At 43.2% G+C, this 20,472-nt stretch overlaps 1 protein-coding gene across 2 annotated transcripts in view; it reads right to left on the bottom strand.

Moving 5' to 3' along the window:
* Window positions 1–8,002: 8,002 nt before the first annotated feature.
* Window positions 8,003–20,472, bottom strand: part of ACSF3 (acyl-CoA synthetase family member 3) — a 30,195-nt gene continuing 17,725 nt past the window's right edge. For both annotated transcript variants that reach the window (XM_018557330.1, XM_018557331.1), the window contains 4 exons: window positions 18,960–19,086; window positions 11,646–11,780; window positions 11,459–11,570; window positions 8,003–8,293 (listed from right to left, as the gene is read on the bottom strand). In XM_018557330.1, coding sequence (XP_018412832.1) covers window positions 8,146–8,293; window positions 11,459–11,570; window positions 11,646–11,780; window positions 18,960–19,086 — 522 coding nt within the window. In that variant the 3' untranslated portion in view covers window positions 8,003–8,145. The remainder of the gene's footprint in view (window positions 8,294–11,458; window positions 11,571–11,645; window positions 11,781–18,959; window positions 19,087–20,472) is intronic.

Here is a 20,472-nt window from a genome sequence, read left to right as displayed (position 1 = left end):
GATATGGGATATACTATATTACATGTTATCTTTATACTGTGACATATTGATGTGGGATATACTATACTATAGAGCTGCAGCTAACGATTATTTTCAAAATCGATTAGTTAGCCGATTATTAGGTTCGATTAATCGGTTAATCAGATAAAAAATTAAAATACATTTTTAAAAATGGCTCCAGTGATGGGACTGCTAGTTTGTATTGCGATTGTAGTCCATCACAGGAGCAAGCTTAGAGCAGTGGAAGTAAAAAAGAAAAAAAAAGTGTGGTGTGCAATATAGTGAAATTAAAAGTGTAAAATTATACAGCAATGAATGCAGCATGGCACCGGCTATAGAGGACTACAAATCCCAGCAATAGTACATTATACAGCGCAACGCAGAATATCACCAGCTATAGAGGACTACAAAACCCAGCAACAATGCATTATAGCTGGCGGTATTCTGCATTGCGCTGTATAATGTACTATTGCTGGGTTTTGTAGTCCTCTATAGCTGGTGGTGTTCGGCATTGCGATGTATAATGTATTGCTGGGATTTGTTATAGTTCTCTATAGCTGGTGGTATTCTGCATTGTGCTGTATAATGTATTATTGCTGGGATTTGTAGTCCTCTATACAGCGCAATGCAGAATACCATCAGCTGTATAGTAATACAACAAATCCCAGCAATACATTATACATACAGTGTATAATGTATTCCTCTATAGCTGATGGTACATTGCTCTGTATAATATACAGTACAGCACAATGTATCATCAGCTATAGAGGAATAAAAATCCCAGCAATACATTATAGAGCACCATGTGTGGGAAAGTGCAGGCGTACCTGAGCAGTCTTCCAGCAACTTGCTTCTGAGATCGGGCCTGTCTATCTGCCGCTGTCATCCCCACCCCACACCTTTTTCTCCTTACTACTTCTCCCCGCGTCCCTGTGCCGATCGTGGATGTGGGCGGGCGGTGAGCGTGAGGCGGGGAGGAGGTGCGACGTGTGTAGCGTGGAATGCGAGCGGGTCTGGCAGCGGCGAGCGTGAGGTGGGGAGGAGGTGCGTCGCGCAACGTGTGTGGAGCTGTGGACAGGAGCAACTAATCAAAAGCCGATTAATCAATGATTGAAAAAGTTGACAACTTTTTCAATAATCGATTATAATCGATTATGTCGATTAGTTGTTGCAGCCCTACTATACTACATGTTATCTTCATATGGTGACATATTGATGCAGGATATACTATATTACATGTGCTCTTCATACTGTGACATAGTAATGGTGAATATACTATACTACATGTTATCTTCATACGGTGACATATTGATGTGGGATATACTATACTACATTTTATCTTCATACGGTGACATATTGATGCGGGATATACTATATTACATGTTATCTTCATATTGTAACATATGGGATTTACTATATTATTGTTCTCTTCATACGGTAATATAATGATGCGGGATCGGATATATTACATGTTATGATCATACAGTAACATATTGATGTGGGATATACTATATTACATGTTCTCTACATACTGTAACTTCTCTACATACTGTAACATAAATATGTGGGATATACTATATTACATGTTATCTTCATACAGTGACATATTGATGTGGGATATACTATACTACATGTTATCTTCATACAGTGACATATTGATGTGGGATATACTATACTACATGTTATCTTCATACTGTGACATATTGATGAGGGAGATACTATATTACATGTTATCTTCATACTGTGACATATTGATGAGGGAGATACTATATTACATGTTATCTTCATACGGTGACATATTGATGCAGGATATACTATATTACATGTTATCTTCATACAGTGACATAGTAATGGGGAATATACTATATTACATGTTACCTTCATACTGTGACATATTGATGTGGGATATACTATATTACATGTTACCTTCATACTGTGACATATTGATGTGGGATATACTATATTACATGTTCTCTTTATACTGTGACATATTGATGAGGGAGATACTATATTACAGGTGTGGGGAACCCCAGGGGTACACATGCGTCTTCAACACAGTCCGATATAAATAAACGTTTTTTATTTCATCCAGCGGTAACAGAACAAACAGCTTTCTTCAGCAAAACGGTAAAGTAAAAGGCTTTCCTCAGCAAACATCAAACATAAAGATAAAGTCCTTCAATAAGATTGCACTGCGTAGTGCGTTTAGGTGATCTCACCAAGATAGAGTCCACTTGCTCCTGAGCAGCCACACACACACAGACCTTTCTGTCTGTCGCTCAGCTTCCTCACTCCTCTCTCACCTGTGTTACCTTTTAACAGGAAGGGCTGTAGGGGAAGTACCTGCCCTCCCAAGTTAACCCCTTCTTTGCTCTCAGCCCTGCTGACTCACCACACAGGTTACCTTCATACTGTGACATATTGATGTGGGATATACTATATTACATGTTCTCTTCATACTGTGACATAGTAATGGGGAATATATGTGGGAATACATGTGGGATATAATATATTACATGTTATCTTCATACTGTGACATATTAATGCGGGATATACTATATTACATGTTATCTTCATACTGTGACATATTAATGCGGGATATACTATATTACATGTTATCTTCATACTGTGACATATTAATGCGGGATATACTATATTACATGTTATCTTCATACTGTGACATATTAATGCGGGATGTACTATATTACATGTTATCTTCATACTGTGACATATTGATGTGGAATACAGTATACTATATTACATGTTATCTTCATACTGTGACATACTGATGTGAGATATACTATATTACATGTTATCTTCATACTGTGACATATTCATGTGGGACAATCTATATTATATGTCCTGAGTAAATATAGGTTTATAGGTTTGACGCTGGCCTGCTGTCAGAAGGAACAAATAGACCCGTGTTTGGCCAGCTATACAGAGTGCAATGGAAAGGTCTCGGTTCTGACTCAACTGTGTACAATCTTACACTTGTGCTACTGAGCTCTGTAAACAGGCTTTTTACAACAAAGGAGGTTAGAAGATACAGGAACACATGAAAAGTAGCTGACCACCACCACCTGCTGGCTACATATGGAAATACTTAATAATCACATGTTTAGTTTCATATTTACCCGACATAAAATGAACATAAATAATAAAGAAAATATATATAAAACCAACGTGCATTCCCTTCAAGTATTGTTTTTCGTAGGGATGCACAGATACTTTTCGAAAACCAGTGCAGATACTTGGCATTTTCATGAGAACTACCAGGGTTGCAGCGGTTGCAGCTGGGACCCGGCTCTGGCACTCCACCACTGTCCTGAAATCATTAGTCTGTATTGTTTTAGAAAAACTGTCACATGACAATAAACAAAAATGTATCCGTACTTGTATCTGTGAGGACTTGGACAAGTATCAGTACTTGTATCTGTGAGGACTTGGACAAGTACCAGTACTCGTACTCGCAAAACTGGTATCGGTGCATCCCTTATATATATTTATAAAAACAAAATCGTACATTAAAACAGAGATGTACAAATCCCAGGAGCTCCGTGTGCTCCTTACAAATGACAGCTGCCTCCTAATTTTTGAATTATTTCTCTAGTGTAGTCTTGGAGCTCGAAAGTATCGGTACATGTACTCGTACTTGTACCAAGTACTGTACTTGGTATCTGTGCAACCCTAGTTTTTGGCAATTTTATTTTAAAGTTCTTGAACTTTTTTTTAAAGTTTACAAGCTTAAAGAAAAGCTTTGCGCTCCCTTCATGTCTGTGTATTAGAAGCCCAGGCTGTTCATAGCTACACGAGGGGGGGGGCTGATAACACAAACTTTCATCTGTTTTGACATACTCCTTATTTCACAATTTGTTTTTCCGAATTGTTGAAAATCTGCCACTCTTTGGGGAGGAAGATGTTAAACATGTGTGTGCCCGCCTCAGTCACATGATCAAGAGTTGCTGCAATATAGCGCCAACAGTTTGTGCAGCGCTTTACAATATAAGGAAGACACTACAATCACAATACAAATCAAGACAAGATGGTAAGGAGGGCCCTTTCTCCTTCATACCCCCTGAGCAGATTTTTTGGCTATATTTATCAACACCGGGAATACTCGAGACTCAGAATAAATCTGTGGTTTTGTTTATTTTGCAACACATTGGAGACAGGAATCTGCAGCAGCAGAGCAGCAAGTCAGAGTCAAATTTAAGAAATACAATCTCACACATTCATACAGTTTACATACGTGAGGTACGCATCATATTCTCCTACCAACTAACTATTGGCCACAATTGATTACAGAGAAATCATTATTCTATTGGATAGCTTCTAATAGGTCAATAGCCTTCTTTCGGTATATGGTTATATGAGCATTAATTATTCTTTGGTATATGTTTACACTGAGTGGCCAGTTTATTATGACCACCTGAAATTTGTAGGCAAATTAGCTATAATTTCGCGCTGAAGTTGCTAGAGGGCCAGACCATTATAAATAGGGAAGCAGGTTGTTTACCATGACAGTAGAAGTGATTGTTTTGTGAAGATATGAGTAAACAACGCGATTTAACAGCCTTTGAGCGTGGGATGATTGTTGGCGCTCAAGCCATGGAGCGAGTATCAGCAAAACAGCAGAATTCGTTAAATGTTCAAGAGCAGCTGTTGTTAAAGTGTTTAAAGACTGGACTGTCAGCCGAAAATCTGGGTCTGATCGTGCGAATTGTGGCCGTCAGCGACTAGTCAATGTTAGGGCAGAACGGAGAGTGGCAAGACTGGTACAAGACAACAGAAGGGCAACAGTGCAGTGTCAGATTCCTCGCATCACCTTTCAACATCTCGTGGAGTCACGAGGCGGCCCAACAAAGTCATCTCGTGGCCCATCGAAGTACTGATGGGGTGGTCATAATAATCTGGCCACTCAGTGTATATGAGCATGAATTATTCCATTGGTATATGGTTATAGGAGCATTCATTATGTCTTTGGTATATGGTTATAGGAGCATTAATTATGTTATAAAAACATTTGCAAGGTCTTCTCAATCTGGTCTTCTTCAAAACTGGATGACACCTCATTAGGACATAGTGGTGCATTCTGGACCTCCCTCAAAATCAGAAATGTATAGATTTCCATTCCAAGAAGCAAAGACGCACATTTATTTATTACTCAAAGCAGCTTTAGGCATAATATTGTGTCAGTCCTTTGAATATATAAGTGGGCACATGAGCCTAGCTCAACCTTGAGAAACATATATGCAGCTCTCTAGATGATTCCCATATCCTGTGATACATGTTCTGTTACTGTTTATATGACTTCCCTGCAAAAATAAGATACAATGCTTTGCATCTCATACAGCCACTCCACACAGTGGAGACAATACATTATCGTGTGTTCTGTACTATGTTACACTGAATCCCTTACTGTCACGGAGTTCCGTAGACCCTCTGTATTGCTAGGAGAAACAGCATACAAACACATTCCCCATCACTCGTCAACATCCCCCTCACTGTCCACACTCAGAATAAGTAAATAACTCATGCCCGAGCCATCAGAACACATCGGCACATCTGCCGACTGCAGGAGATTTCGCTTGTGTTACCCCGCCCACCTGTCATTTCTCTAAACCCCACGGATCCCCGCCGAAAGAATTTCTGTCACTCCTCGCACATTATTCTTCATAGCTACACATAAACACCCCTACCATCCATTAACATCCCCTTCACTGTCCACACACTCAGAATAAATAAAAAACTCTTCCTGCCCGAGCCATCAGAACACAGTGGCACCGCTGCAGAGCGCATACGGATTTCTCCTGTGTTACTCTGCCCACCGGCCTTTTTAAACCCGGCGAATCTTCCGCCAATGTCACTCACCTTTTCTTTTGAGCTTGAGAAAGAGGATCTCCTCGAAACGCGACGCTCCTTCACCACTGCTCCGTGCACGTCCTTTCCCAGCCTTCTGCCACTTTCTCTCCACCACTTCCTAAAACACCGTGACTAAGACCAGAGGCAGCCTTTCCACTAGTCCTCTGGCACACACAGCACCCAGTCCAAATCTGTGCTACACTTTGCCCTTCTAGTCCCGGGTTTACCACCATACCCGATGGCATCAATTCCAGCCGTCACGGCCAAACCCTAAGACCTGTTTTGCTTCGCCTCCAAGCCCACATCACACAACACGAACATCACCACACAACACGTCTCGCATCGCCAGACCCTCATTTGGACCCCCCCTTGCCTGGATCCTTGGCACCTCAAGTAAGTCCCCATTTTTTTCCACCTGTATCCCATAGACACTGGTTGTCCCTACACCACTCACATTCCTAGGATTTGCGCTCTTACTGCTTCACTTCCAGAGAGAAGACAGAGACAGACAGACCTCCATCCAGGGTATAAGCAAACAGACAAAAACTGTTGTTTAGGCACAGGCTTGAAGTTCTAGCCTTACTTTAAAGTCCACTAATGAGGGCATGAGTGCACAGCAGAGACCTGAGCTGCAGTACTAAGTGATGTCCAGGAGATGGCAAAGCTTCAAGGCTAATCGTTACACACAGGTAAATATCTACTTCCCAGTCAAAGTAAAAGCATTTAGACTGTTTTATTTTGTTGTCTATTTATCTTTTACGAATTCAATCTGAGAATCAAATAAAATTAACATAAATTAAACAATATATACAAAGAGTGATTCACATTAGTCCCTGCCCCCAAACGAGCTTACAATCTAATGTTCTTTATGTTCATACAGGCACACAAATGCATATTTCAGAGCCTCGTTGGCCTCACTGTTAGTCATTAGGGATGGGTCATAGGGATGACTCTGGTTACATTTGCCCTTATAGAATGGGTGTTACATTGTTCACAGTGAACAGAGAGTGTTTGAAGGTCAATATGCAGCCAAAAAGCTGTAATGTCATTGGATACATGTTTCACAGGCTGATCTTTAGTGAGAGGAAAAGGAGGAAGCAAAAGGCATGGGTCATAGCTTCACAGAGTTACCGTTAGCAAACCCTAAAAAGAAATGTTTGAGCAAAGCACATGCAAGAAGGAATACTAACCTCTCCTGCCACCCACACCGCAGGAATGCTGTTCCGTTGCTGAGTAATGGTCCCCCGAATTCGGCTGGGAAACCGACACTCCTGGGAGTGTTGTTCTCCTTGGTCCCCCATAGTTCCAACTAGGAATGCACCGATACCAATACTAGTATCGGTGCCAAGTATTTGGGTGAGTACTCGTACTAGCCCAAATGTTTCGATGCCTAGCCCGATACTTCCGGTACCAGGAAGCCGGGCAGTGTGTGACTAGAGAGCATGGAGCCGATCAGGAAGCCGGGCAGCGTGTAATGACGCGCTGCCCGGCTTCCTGATTGGTCAGAAGCTGGCCAATCTGGAAGCCAGGCGCCGTGTAATGACCCAGCGCCCTGCTTTCCGATTTGTTGGGAAGCCCGCTTCATGCTCCCTCGTCACCTCATGACGAGGGAGCATGGAGCCGGTGTTCTATTGAAAGTTCCAACGAGATCTCTAACGACATGACTTCCGGATTAGTTAGAAGTAGGAGGTTTGGCCGAGAATAGTCTACTGCACGTGAGCCACCCGCGGCATTTCCCTATACACACACTACACAGCAATAAAGTATTAAAATTAACTAGGGTGGCGAGTCATTACACGCCGCCTTTTTTCCTAAATGGGACTTCCGGTACTCCGTATTGCGAGTACAGGAAAAAATATATTGGTACTCGGTACCCAAATACCGGTATCGGTGCACCCTAGTTCTAACTGGTTCCTCCTGCTCTTATCCACATCAATACTGTATCCTGTATGTAGTCTCTCCTTTACAGGTATATGCTTTGCGCAAAAGCTTTCAAAATGTGACAGGTCTCTTTAAGGCTTGCAAATGTAAACTCCTGTGTAGGCATGGCCCATACCTTTATTTTGGCATTTGCCAATTTACCACAAAGTGACAGGTATTTTTCCCCCCAATGTTACCACTCTGTCATGCCGTGTACCGGCAATCAGTTTTATTGCATACAGAATCCAGCTGCACACAGAAGTGCAGAAACCCACCACTGTGCCTGTATAGTGACTGAGACCACTGAATACAGGGCTTACGGTGGTATTGTTGTTTCCCAGGGTGTATATCAGTGTGTGCTCAGGCAGGTATAGTCTGATTCCCCCCTTCTGGTTTGAGATAGAACAGAGACAGCAGTTGCTTTTTATTGATTTTTCCCATCTGGTTTCGGGGAATATCTTCCACCCTGATGAGCTCAGCAGGAATGCAGTACGGGGCCATGAATGCCCTAAATGAGAGAAGGGAGCCTGGCTTAGTTACGTGCATCATCACATACATGCTGGTGTCCTTCTAGCTGGTCTTTGGTGCCCATAGCTTTACAGGAAATCTACAGCACAAGTTCAAGAACTCTAATAAAATATTAGGATGCTGTTTTATAGCGAGGGGCTGACAATGAATTACAACCAGTTCATTCAAACTATCTTCCTTTAAATGAAGCAGCTAATGTGGAAATGTCCAGCCTCCGGTACCTGACATTCTCACAAGCTATGTGCCTGTATCAGACTCTTCTGTTACATTACATGTTGATAGCACATGTAATGCAGGAGAAGGGAGTGGGGAGCCTCCTTTGTAATATGGGAGCGAAGCCTCTTTCCTGGTTCAGGCCCAATCCACCAGCTCCCTGAGCAAGAGGATGGGTAAAGTTCATGCACATACAAGTGGTATTCTCAGGTCTGACAGGACTGAGTTTTTCTTTTTATAGTCAGGGTTGTATTGTTTTCCTGAAACCTAAAATCTGTGAAATCTAACCATACTGCTGATGTAGAGACACATTGTGCAGCAAGTACCTGTGTTATTCTGCAGACCAGTTTCTGTATTCCTGTGTAGTCTGTGGCTTCCAGGCCTGGTCTGTATGCAAGGCTGCCACTTCTGCCCAAGTTTCCATTAAAAGAGAACTAAAGCCAAACCTTTTCTGTGGCTTTACATCTTGTTTTGGTTACAGAAGTGCATTTACTAACGAACTCCTGTGACGCACAGTCGCCATAGAGTGGACTTCTGCTATATGGTGGTGCAGAACCATGCTGCAGTCAGGAAGGATCCCGGGATCCATCCAGCTGCCTGATTGACAGCTGTGCCTGCCCCCTGTCTGTTCCTCCCAATACTTCTCCTTTAAGTCCGGTCCTGACTTATCTTCAGCTCAGGTTAACAGTTAGGATGCACTGGGGCATGTCTGCAGGTCTTATACAACCCCTGCATGACATCTGAATTGAATATCCCTATCTCCTTATGTATGACCAGACTGGCATTTAAATATAAGCTTAGCTTTAGCTACAGAACTGGACAGAATACAAACGTAAATGTGTGGGGTTTTTTCTAGGAACTCACCTTGCCCACTGCTTCAGTTCATTCAAAGAAAGCGTATGCCCGTCTCGAAGTTTCACAATGGCTGACACTCGCTGCCCCCAGTAGACATTTGGCACTCCAATGACAGCCACATCTATACATGAAGAGAGGAAATGATTAATCCAAAAGCTCTGTGGGTGTAAACATTTTTTGTGGAACACTTACACACCTGTAATGCTTGGATGGGCCAAGAGGTGGCGCTCCACTTCTAATGCGCTTATTTTGTATCCTCCGCTCTTTATTATGTCTACCGAGGTTCGGCCAAGGATCCAGTATGATCCGTCTTTATACACTGCAGTATCCCCTGGAGATACAACAAAAGGAATACAGAACACAGGTCACTATGTCGCCCTGAAGAAGGGACCCTGCGTGGCCCCCCGAAATGTTGGCTATATGACGGTTGTGACATATCACTTCAATAAATAACCATTAGGCATTCAATGCTACTACTTGAGTGCTAGTGATCTTCATCCTCCACAAGGAACACAAAACAAACTTTAGGGTCGGAAAAAGTAGCAATGACCATTAACTTTCTTCTGAATGTATACAGGGCTGTCCAGTCCATAGCCATCCAATGGTTTCTCTTACCAATAATGGGCTAGTCACACCCATGTGACCCTTGCTTTTCCATTTACCCCCAAGTAAAGGATGTACAGGCCACCTCACCCTGGCTGTCCCACTTTCAGTGGTCTAATGCTATCCTATTAAAACCTGCCTGTTCCATTTACACCCACCCCAGACTGTCCTATTTGTTTGACCAGACTCTGTCTGTCCCTTCTATCCCTTCCCAGACATATCTATCTCTTCTGGCTGTTTACAGTTATCATTCCTGTCTGCCTTGTAATAAAACACAGCTATCTGTCCTAACCTGTAAAAGGCACGGAGATAATCTATCCCCAGCCTGTACGCCAATGTCTCTGAGGTAGTAAACACACCAGCGCTCCCATGGGTGGAAGGGAGGAGGGCTTGGGATGAATTAAGAGCTGTGCACATCATCCGATTCCCGGAGTAGTCTGACTGGGCATACAGAAGGCTGAGATGGTTTGGGGGGGAAAAAAACCTGTTTTTATACACTTCTCTCACTTCGATGGCACTGGCAAGAGATGAAAAAGCCGATACAAGCATCGAGTGGCTGATTTTGAGAACAGAAAAGCTATTGTTGACCACAGCAACCAATCAGATTCTAGCTGCTATTTTTTGGTGCACATTAGAAAGTGCAAGAAAGGATCTCAGTGGTTGTGTTACCACATTAGAAAGTGCAAGAAAGGATCTCATTGGTTGTGTTACCACATTAGAAAGTGCTGAGCGAAGCCTCTTTCCTGGTTCAGGCCCAATCCACCAGCTCCCTGAGCAAGAGGATGGGTAAAGTTCATGCACATACAAGTGGTATTCTCAGGTCTGACAGGACTGAGTTTTTCTTTTTATAGTCAGGGTTGTATTGTTTTCCTGAAACCTAAAATCTGTGAAATCTAACCATACTGCTGATGTAGAGACACATTGTGCAGCAAGTACCTGTGTTATTCTGCAGACCAGTTTCTGTATTCCTGTGTAGTCTGTGGCTTCCAGGCCTGGTCTGTATGCAAGGCTGCCACTTCTGCCCAAGTTTCCATTAAAAGAGAACTAAAGCCAAACCTTTTCTGTGGCTTTACATCTTGTTTTGGTTACAGAAGTGCATTTACTAACGAACTCCTGTGACGCACAGTCGCCATAGAGTGGACTTCTGCTATATGGTGGTGCAGAACCATGCTGCAGTCAGGAAGGATCCCGGGATCCATCCAGCTGCCTGATTGACAGCTGTGCCTGCCCCCTGTCTGTTCCTCCCAATACTTCTCCTTTAAGTCCGGTCCTGACTTATCTTCAGCTCAGGTTAACAGTTAGGATGCACTGGGGCATGTCTGCAGGTCTTATACAACCCCTGCATGACATCTGAATTGAATATCCCTATCTCCTTATGTATGACCAGACTGGCATTTAAATATAAGCTTAGCTTTAGCTACAGAACTGGACAGAATACAAACGTAAATGTGTGGGGTTTTTTCTAGGAACTCACCTTGCCCACTGCTTCAGTTCATTCAAAGAAAGCGTATGCCCGTCTCGAAGTTTCACAATGGCTGACACTCGCTGCCCCCAGTAGACATTTGGCACTCCAATGACAGCCACATCTATACATGAAGAGAGGAAATGATTAATCCAAAAGCTCTGTGGGTGTAAACATTTTTTGTGGAACACTTACACACCTGTAATGCTTGGATGGGCCAAGAGGTGGCGCTCCACTTCTAATGCGCTTATTTTGTATCCTCCGCTCTTTATTATGTCTACCGAGGTTCGGCCAAGGATCCAGTATGATCCGTCTTTATACACTGCAGTATCCCCTGGAGATACAACAAAAGGAATACAGAACACAGGTCACTATGTCGCCCTGAAGAAGGGACCCTGCGTGGCCCCCCGAAATGTTGGCTATATGACGGTTGTGACATATCACTTCAATAAATAACCATTAGGCATTCAATGCTACTACTTGAGTGCTAGTGATCTTCATCCTCCACAAGGAACACAAAACAAACTTTAGGGTCGGAAAAAGTAGCAATGACCATTAACTTTCTTCTGAATGTATACAGGGCTGTCCAGTCCATAGCCATCCAATGGTTTCTCTTACCAATAATGGGCTAGTCACACCCATGTGACCCTTGCTTTTCCATTTACCCCCAAGTAAAGGATGTACAGGCCACCTCACCCTGGCTGTCCCACTTTCAGTGGTCTAATGCTATCCTATTAAAACCTGCCTGTTCCATTTACACCCACCCCAGACTGTCCTATTTGTTTGACCAGACTCTGTCTGTCCCTTCTATCCCTTCCCAGACATATCTATCTCTTCTGGCTGTTTACAGTTATCATTCCTGTCTGCCTTGTAATAAAAAACAGCTATCTGTCCTAACCTTAAAACACAGCTATCTGTCCTAACCTGTAAAAGGCACGGAGATAATCTATCCCCAGCCTGTACGCCAATGTCTCTGAGGTAGTAAACACACCAGCGCTCCCATGGGTGGAAGGGAGGAGGGCTTGGGATGAATTAAGAGCTGTGCACATCATCCGATTCCCGGAGTAGTCTGACTGGGCATACAGAAGGCTGAGATGGTTTGGGGGGGAAAAAAACCTGTTTTTATACACTTCTCTCACTTCGATGGCACTGGCAAGAGATGAAAAAGCCGATACAAGCATCGAGTGGCTGATTTTGAGAACAGAAAAGCTATTGTTGACCACAGCAACCAATCAGATTCTAGCTGCTATTTTTTGGTGCACATTAGAAAGTGCAAGAAAGGATCTCAGTGGTTGTGTTACCACATTAGAAAGTGCAAGAAAGGATCTCATTGGTTGTGTTACCACATTAGAAAGTGCAAGAAAGGATCTCATTGGTTGTGTTGCCACACTAGAAAGTGCAAGAAAGGATCTCATTGGTTGTGTTACCACACTAGAAAGTGCAAGAAAGGATCTCATTGGTTGTGTTGCCACACTAGAAAGTGCAAGAAAGGATCTAATTGGTTGTGTTGCCACACTAGAAAGTGCAAGAAAGGATCTCATTGGTTGTGTTGCCACACTAGAAAGTGCAAGAAAGGATCTCATTGGTTGGTGGCGGACACTGTTCGGTCGTAAGGTGGATGAGCAGCAGCGTTCATAATGGACTGAAGGGGGGGTAACCTGCTTATTGGTAGGCCAACAAGGAAGGAGTTGCAGTAGTCAAGGCGAGAGATTACAAGGGAGTGAATTAAGGCCGTGACACACTGCACGCAAAGCAGCGCGGAGCGGTGGCGCGCTGCCTTTGCGAGCAGTGTGTCATGTCACTTTCTTCTCGGCACCTCAGCTTGCGAGACCTCGCAGAGCTGAGCGTGCCGAGATGAACAATTTCAACTTCAGCCAATCGGCTCGCGCGTATAAACCGGCGCGACGGGATGCGACGTCTGGCCGGTTGTTACAGACGAGCCGATTGGCTGAAGGTGCAGTCAATAATCTGACTGCACTCAGCTCACGTGCCGGAGAGCTTTGCTTCGCTCTGCACGGCTTTGCATGCAGTGTGTCACGGCCTTTAGAAGCTTTGCGGTATCATTTGTTAAGAAAGGACACATTTTGGAAATGTTACGGAGGTTCAGTTGGCAAGATTTGGATAGTGATTGGATATGGGGCTGAAAGGAGAGCTGTTATGTTACATTTTATATTACAGCTGGTGTTCCGCTTTAATAATCAATTCTGATTGGTGCCTGTAACGGACAACTGAAACGCACCATCTCGCTAATCCTAAAGAAAGAAGCCACCAAGGGCAGCCCAAGGTATTTAAAGCCAAATAAACAGCCGACATCTCCCTGTATGTTAAACAGAAATTTGCTTTCAATAAAGTCAATGATAACCAGGCAGGACTTGTAATGATTATTCATCGCAGGTAGCGACTGTTTTTTCCCCCCTCTTATAGTCATCAAAATGAATGACCAGATGCAAAAGATTCCTTTTTTTCCCTGCACTGTATCTAGAAATATATTAGAACTGGGCCCACGACCTCCCTCACTTCTCAGCGGGGAGCTGAATCCTCTTTGACAGTGCCTCTTGTATGTGCGTGTGGCATCCCTGAAATCCCCCTCCTTCCTCCAAACATAAGGAGACGCATCAATAGTCCTCCATCTGCTCGCATACATCATGCTCTTCATTTCAGTTTATTAGCCGGAATAAATCATAAATATTTCATTGTACATCAGCACGGCCAGCGGGGGGAGCCGAGTCATCCATCTCACGCCTGCTCCCGTCCTGCCACCCGCCAATAACCCTTCCACTCTATTAAACAAGATTGATACAGTAGTGGAATCTGTTCGCACAGGGACTCAGGGGGGTGAAGAGGCTCAGGGGACCCCGGGCAGGCCGGAGCTGCTCAGGAATCCACCAGGCACAATGCAGAATTACAAATGCACACAGCAAGCTTTTCCTGTTGGTTAGTTAAAATAAGTGAACACGGCGGAGCACAGGTGGGAGGCAAATACAATGATTCAGAGCACAGGAAGAAATTAAGCTTCGTAAAAACAACATCTGATCAATAACGTACTTTACTGTAAAACTATGGCCGAAGAAAAGTTTTCTATGAGTAACGCTGGGGCTTGTTTATAGAAACAAAATATCAACTGTCTATTGATCTATACGAATTGATATCCTATCTATATCTTTGTCTTCCAATGTATAGGTCTGTCTGTCTATCTACCGACCTACGGTATATCTGTCCACCTATCCCTCCTCTTTGATTACCTACCGTATATGTATCTACTGAATATCTATCTATTTATCTTCCTATCTGTATGTATCTGTTTACTGTATATCCATCTATGTATGTATCTATCTATCAATCTATCCTATCCATGTATGTATGTATGTATGTATGTATGTATGTATGTATGTATGTATGTATGTATGTATGTATCTACTGTATATCCATCTGCCTATCCATGTATGTATGTATGTATCTATCTATCTACTGTATATCCATCAGCGTATGTATGTATGTATCTATCTATCTATCTATCTATCTATCTATCTATCTATCTATCTATCTATCTTCTGTATATCCAGCTACCAATCCATCACTCTATCATTTAATCCATCCTCTTTGCTTATCTATTATATATACATATATCTACCTACTGTTTATCTATTCATCCATTAGCTATCTATTGTTCATCTATCTAGCCATCTATCTAACTTGGAAAAAACAAGCAGTGTCTTGTCAAAATGTGGACCAGCTCAATAAATGTATCCATGTTGCCCCATCACAAGACCCGTGCGTGCCTCTTCTCCTTCACTGTCTTTATCTAATTGCCTTCAATGCACCCAGGCAGCTTTTTACTCCTGTGTGGTGTCCACCATTGGACTTTTCTATTTATCTATGCATCTTTCTGTCCATTTATCTATCTATCTATCTATCTATCTATCTATCTATCTATCTATCTATCTATCTATCTATCTATCTATCTATCTATCTATCTATCCCACCCTAATACCTGTCTATCTCATCTGTATCCATAAGATATGTTAGTTTTAATTTTTCAAAGAAACATTTTCTTCATGTCCTGAGACTGGCTGGGTGTTAGGTTATGTGGTCATCTTAGATGCAAATAATGCTTAGTTGGGGCCTCCTTTAAAGTAAAAGCACAAATTTTATGACTTGTTATTGTAGTGTTTACCTTAAAGGAGAACTATGAGGTGAGTGCTTTTCACTCACCTCATAGTTCTAGCCAACCTGTGACAATGAGACTGTCACAGGTCGGCTCAGTAGATCGGGAGGTGAGCGAACACATACCGGCGTTCGCTCACCTCTCGATCCTGTCACGGCTCTCTGCCGTGACAGGGGAGGGGCTGGATTCCCCCCTCCCCGCTCCGATCCGCCAGCGCTGTCTGGCGGAATGGACGGGGGACGGGGCGGGTACAGCTGGCTCTGCCTCTAGATAGGCAGAGGCAGCTGTCAGTCACGCAGCTGGGCGGATCCCGGCACAATTGTCGGGATCCGCTTCAGCTGCGGCGGCTCAGTATACTGCAAGCTGTAGCTCGCGCTATACTGAGCCTAGGGTGACGGGAAGACGCTAGTTTGTGTTCTCCCGTTACCCTAAGGAGAACTATGGGGAAAAGCCTTAACCTCATAGTTCTCCTTTAAAGCTTTTTTAAAAAAAAATTATTATGATTTTATGATTTTTAAATGCTCACTCCTCCATATTTGTGGGGTTTTTTCAGGGAGCAATCATTGGCTCGGTGCAATTACTTGGTTACTACCAGTTGATGAAATAAGATATAGTCTGACTCACAGACCTGCACTGTAAGAAGTAGCACAGATCCTGTGTAGCACTGCAGCGCAGGAATCAGAACCTGTGAATCATAGCAGAGGGCAGCAAAAATTATGCGTGTGCGTTGTTTTACAATGAACCTATCCTTTAAAAGAGAACTCCACAATGCTGTTCCCTTCTGGGGAAGGAAGTGTAATCCATGAATACCACAGACCTCCCTTGTGTCCTTCGCTGGAAATGCTGCAGAAAAGCCTCAGCTCTCCTCACAGCTTCTAGTACAGGAGCAAGTATTTGACTTGAATAGTCGTCCCCTAGAAGTCTACTACTGCAACTGAAGAAATGCTCAGCAGAGCGCCACAACTAAAGACACATCGACAGCAGCTAACGTATAGAAAGCCGAGATTCTCTGCAGTGTTCATAGTGAAGGGCACAAGGAAGGTCAGTGGAACTTACAGATTAAGCGTACCTCATTAAACACTTTTTTCTGTGACGTTCTTCTATATATGAGGGAATTTGACTGTCTGTTCCCAAATAACCAGACCCTGGGGGATCCTAACGCACATGCACATTCAGTGTTCACAGCACGTCAGATGAACAACCTATAGAAACTGATGTCATACCGATTCCTCTGTAGTTTTTTTTCTTTTTTGGGCTAAAACAACAAAGAGAATAAACAAATCAGTGAATGTTCCAACAGAACACATGTGATGGAAGCCCAACACCGGTCTTCTGAAGTTCCCTGTTGCAATTCTCTGTACCCTGTGCCAGGGTGTGACAGATCCCAGGAGCCTGGCGATCAATAAACAATGCAGCTGCTAGTTAGTCCTTTTATTATTATAAATGGAAGACCATGCTCACTGGCTACAAGACTTGATTGACTTGCTCCTGCATTTAACCTCTTCAATCCTGTAGATCAGGGGAAGGCAACCTTGGAAATCAAGACTACAAATTCCATAATGCTTCATCAGAGTCTTGTAATGCAACAGGGGACTTGTAGTTCCACAACAGTTAGAGAGCCAAGATTGCCTCCTCCTGCTATATACAATGCGATCATGGTAAGGCCACCCAGAAATCAAGCATATCGCCCAATATTCTATCCATGGGCCAGCTTTAGTATGTTACTGTTCTCTCCAGTAATACCACTTGGTTGCCGTCCCAGCGTCCCTTGGAATTAGTGCCCTGTGTATCTATTTTTAATGCATCACAAGCCAAATGTTCAGTTTAGAGCCAATAAACTAAAATACAAAAAATAATGTGCACCTAGCGTTAAGGGACGATTGCCATGCATCATAAAACTAGCTCTTGTCCCCTTTTGGGATTTGTGTGTTCAAGTCCTAAATGATAAATCTCTGCACAACCGTAATGAGCACATTTTCAAACATAATGGATATGAATTAGTACAGAGAAGGTTTGTAAAACATTAACACACCCGGATAGCATTATTTACATCAAGCTGATCTTTAGTATATCTCAAAAATATTGAAATTCTTACAGATTAAATTTGAAGCTGAATTTAGAAAATACAAAACACAGTTCAAGCCCAACTCTGTGCACAATAAATGTACCCAGGTTAAAGCAGTTATACATTTTGTTGCCTCCAAAGCCACCGCCTGTCATGCAGGCTTTCTTCTACAGCCGGCAAATTTGCTTATGTAGATGTTGGGGGAAGTGCAGTTCCTGATGTACTACAGGCCTGCTCGGATGTAAGAGATGCATGTCTTATAGACTCCAGGGCTGAAGTCATGTCTACGACCTCCCTCTTCTCCAGGCCATTCACATAACGCAGACTGGGACTCTGCATTGTGAATGGCCTGGAGGAGAGGGAGGAAGACACATGACTCCAGTCCTGGGGCTGTGTATTGTGAATGGCCTGGAGGAAAGGGAGGAGGACACATGACTCCAGTCCTGGGGCTGTGTATTGTGAATGGCCTGGAGGAGAGGGAGGAGGACACATTACTCCAGTCCTGGGGTCTATGAGATCTGCAGAACTTACATTTACATAGGCTGGTAGTACAGCAGGGGCTGCACTTTCCTTGGCACATAAACTAACAGATTTGCTGGATGTAGAATAAAGCTTCCATGATGGGGGACGGCTTTTGAGGGAATGGAATGTATAACTACTAAAACTCTGGAAAGTTTTTTGTGCCCAGAAAAGACCTTTAAAATACACATAAGGCTCACTATACATGTAGCAATCTGCCAGTACAATCAGTATTTCTGTCCATGCAGTACTGGAATTAACACAGCCCTGCCAGACAGCAGGCGTAGCCTGGGGGGCTGACTTTTCTTTGCCGCAGTTAAGCAATACAACTAGGTCACATGTACCCAACCTCTGATTGAGGTACTGGAAAGAAGAATAAAAGTGCTGGATTGTGAATTGAAGTGCCACACACACTGTTTACTAATCCATCTTTATACAATGTGGCTTTGAGGAGACAGGATAGAAATATCCAACACGTTTCGGGGGCTCATACAGATACCCCCTTCATCAGGGCTTACTAAAGGAGAACATGTATCAGGATAGTGATGATTTGAAATTGGATACCATTCTGTCCCTTGCGTGAGAATGCAATTCAAATAAATGTAATGAATTTTAAGGAATACACAATTGTTGTGTTTCATCTGTCTGGAGCTCAGCTTTAAAGCTTTTGCTTGCTCCCTCTAGAAAACTGACGTCCTGCACAAAAAATCCTTTGACTTGTTCTCTCCTTTGACCTGATCTGTTCCTCCCATTGTATCTCTTACCTGTTTTGAACCAGCCCTCAGGTGTAAATGCCTTCCTCGTCTCCTCCTCCTTATTCCAGTATTCTTTGAACACAGCCGGCCCGCGAACCTGCAGTTCACCTTCTTTGTCCTCCATTTCTGGAGAGACCTAAATAAATGAGATTTGGATGAGCTTATGCAAGATCTGCTCCCACACACACACACACACCTGGGTACCCCCCGATGCAGACACACACTCTCCCTGCTTACAGCTGGTGGCGACTTTGTGTGCTTTCTAAAGTTTTGGTAACGCTCCCACATCTTTAGGAAAACATCTGCTGCACTCAGCATCTGCCAGTTGGGAGTCTTGGCACAGGCTGGCGCCAGTTGGCAGAGATAGAAGGGAGAGGGTTGCGGGAGGGGGATTCAGAAAAAAAAGGCGTGAAAACAATAACTCAAAACTTACATTCTGTATCTGTGTGCAGGATGGGGGTCCCCCCACCTTCCCGATTGGTGTATTTAACCCATCAATGGCGGACCTATGGGAAGGGTTACGATTTTTTTTTTTTTAAGTCAACCAAATCTTAAAGCAGAACTCTTGTCTTCTAGTAGGCCATTCAGGTGCTTTACATGTTAAAATGAGGAGCTGAAACCTTTTTTTCCCAATTAAATTTTTCATCTCCCTCTCCTGCAACGCAAAGGAAGCTATTAAGTAATCCAGTGCCTGACATCCTGAAAAAACTGCGCCTGTGCCTTTCAATACGACAATCTGATCCGACAGTGCAGATGACACAATGCAGAAGAAGGACCTGTTTTATTATGGGAACAGATTTTTGTATTTCTTATGGTTCAGACGTGTTTAGCTATGACTTGCAGAGAAGGACGAATGACTACACACAACTGCTTGTGTCATAAATTCCTCCACAAGTAGGTGACACATGCCCTGCACTCCCCTCCTTGAAAACAGGAAGTAGTTTCTCTAATAATGGGCTGTTGGTTTTCTGAAATGACACCAACATTATTGGAAGTGACTAGTGTTTATTAGAGTTATCCTTTAAAGTGGAGCTCCAGATTGCCCTCCCCTTTGCTCCTTGAAGCCCCCATGGATCTAATTAAAAAAAAAAAAAGCAGTCCGTACATAGTGCACCTTTTTCGTGCAGTCTTCAGGTCAGTTCACTGACGTCCTTCTATGGTGGTGGCAATGGCTGCAGTCTTTCTTTCTGAACTGAACAATGTTCATGGAATGATGTGTAAAGCTGACCATGCACCTTATGATTCTTCGTTGAACCCCCCGGGCTGAACAAGAAGAAAATGCTTGATTCCCCCCATAGTTACATAGTATTTGAGATTGAATAAAGATACAGGTCCATCAAGTTCAACCTATTGCGTGTATGTATGTGATTCTGCATGTGTATGCGTGTGTACGAGTCCCCGTGTGATCTTATTTTTTAAGAGTACCTGTACCCCTGTATGTTATGGTCTCTGAGGAAATTGTCCAAATGCTTTTTGAATGATTCAACACTCTCAGCTAATACCACTGCTTGTGGAAGTGAGT

Source organism: Nanorana parkeri, unplaced genomic scaffold, assembly GCF_000935625.1.
Source record: "Nanorana parkeri isolate BGI_ZX_2015 unplaced genomic scaffold, ASM93562v1 scaffold280, whole genome shotgun sequence".
NCBI classification, from domain to species: Eukaryota; Metazoa; Chordata; class Amphibia; order Anura; family Dicroglossidae; genus Nanorana; species Nanorana parkeri.
Note: the sequence above shows the minus strand (reverse complement) of the source record. Positions and strands in the feature narration are given on the sequence as shown.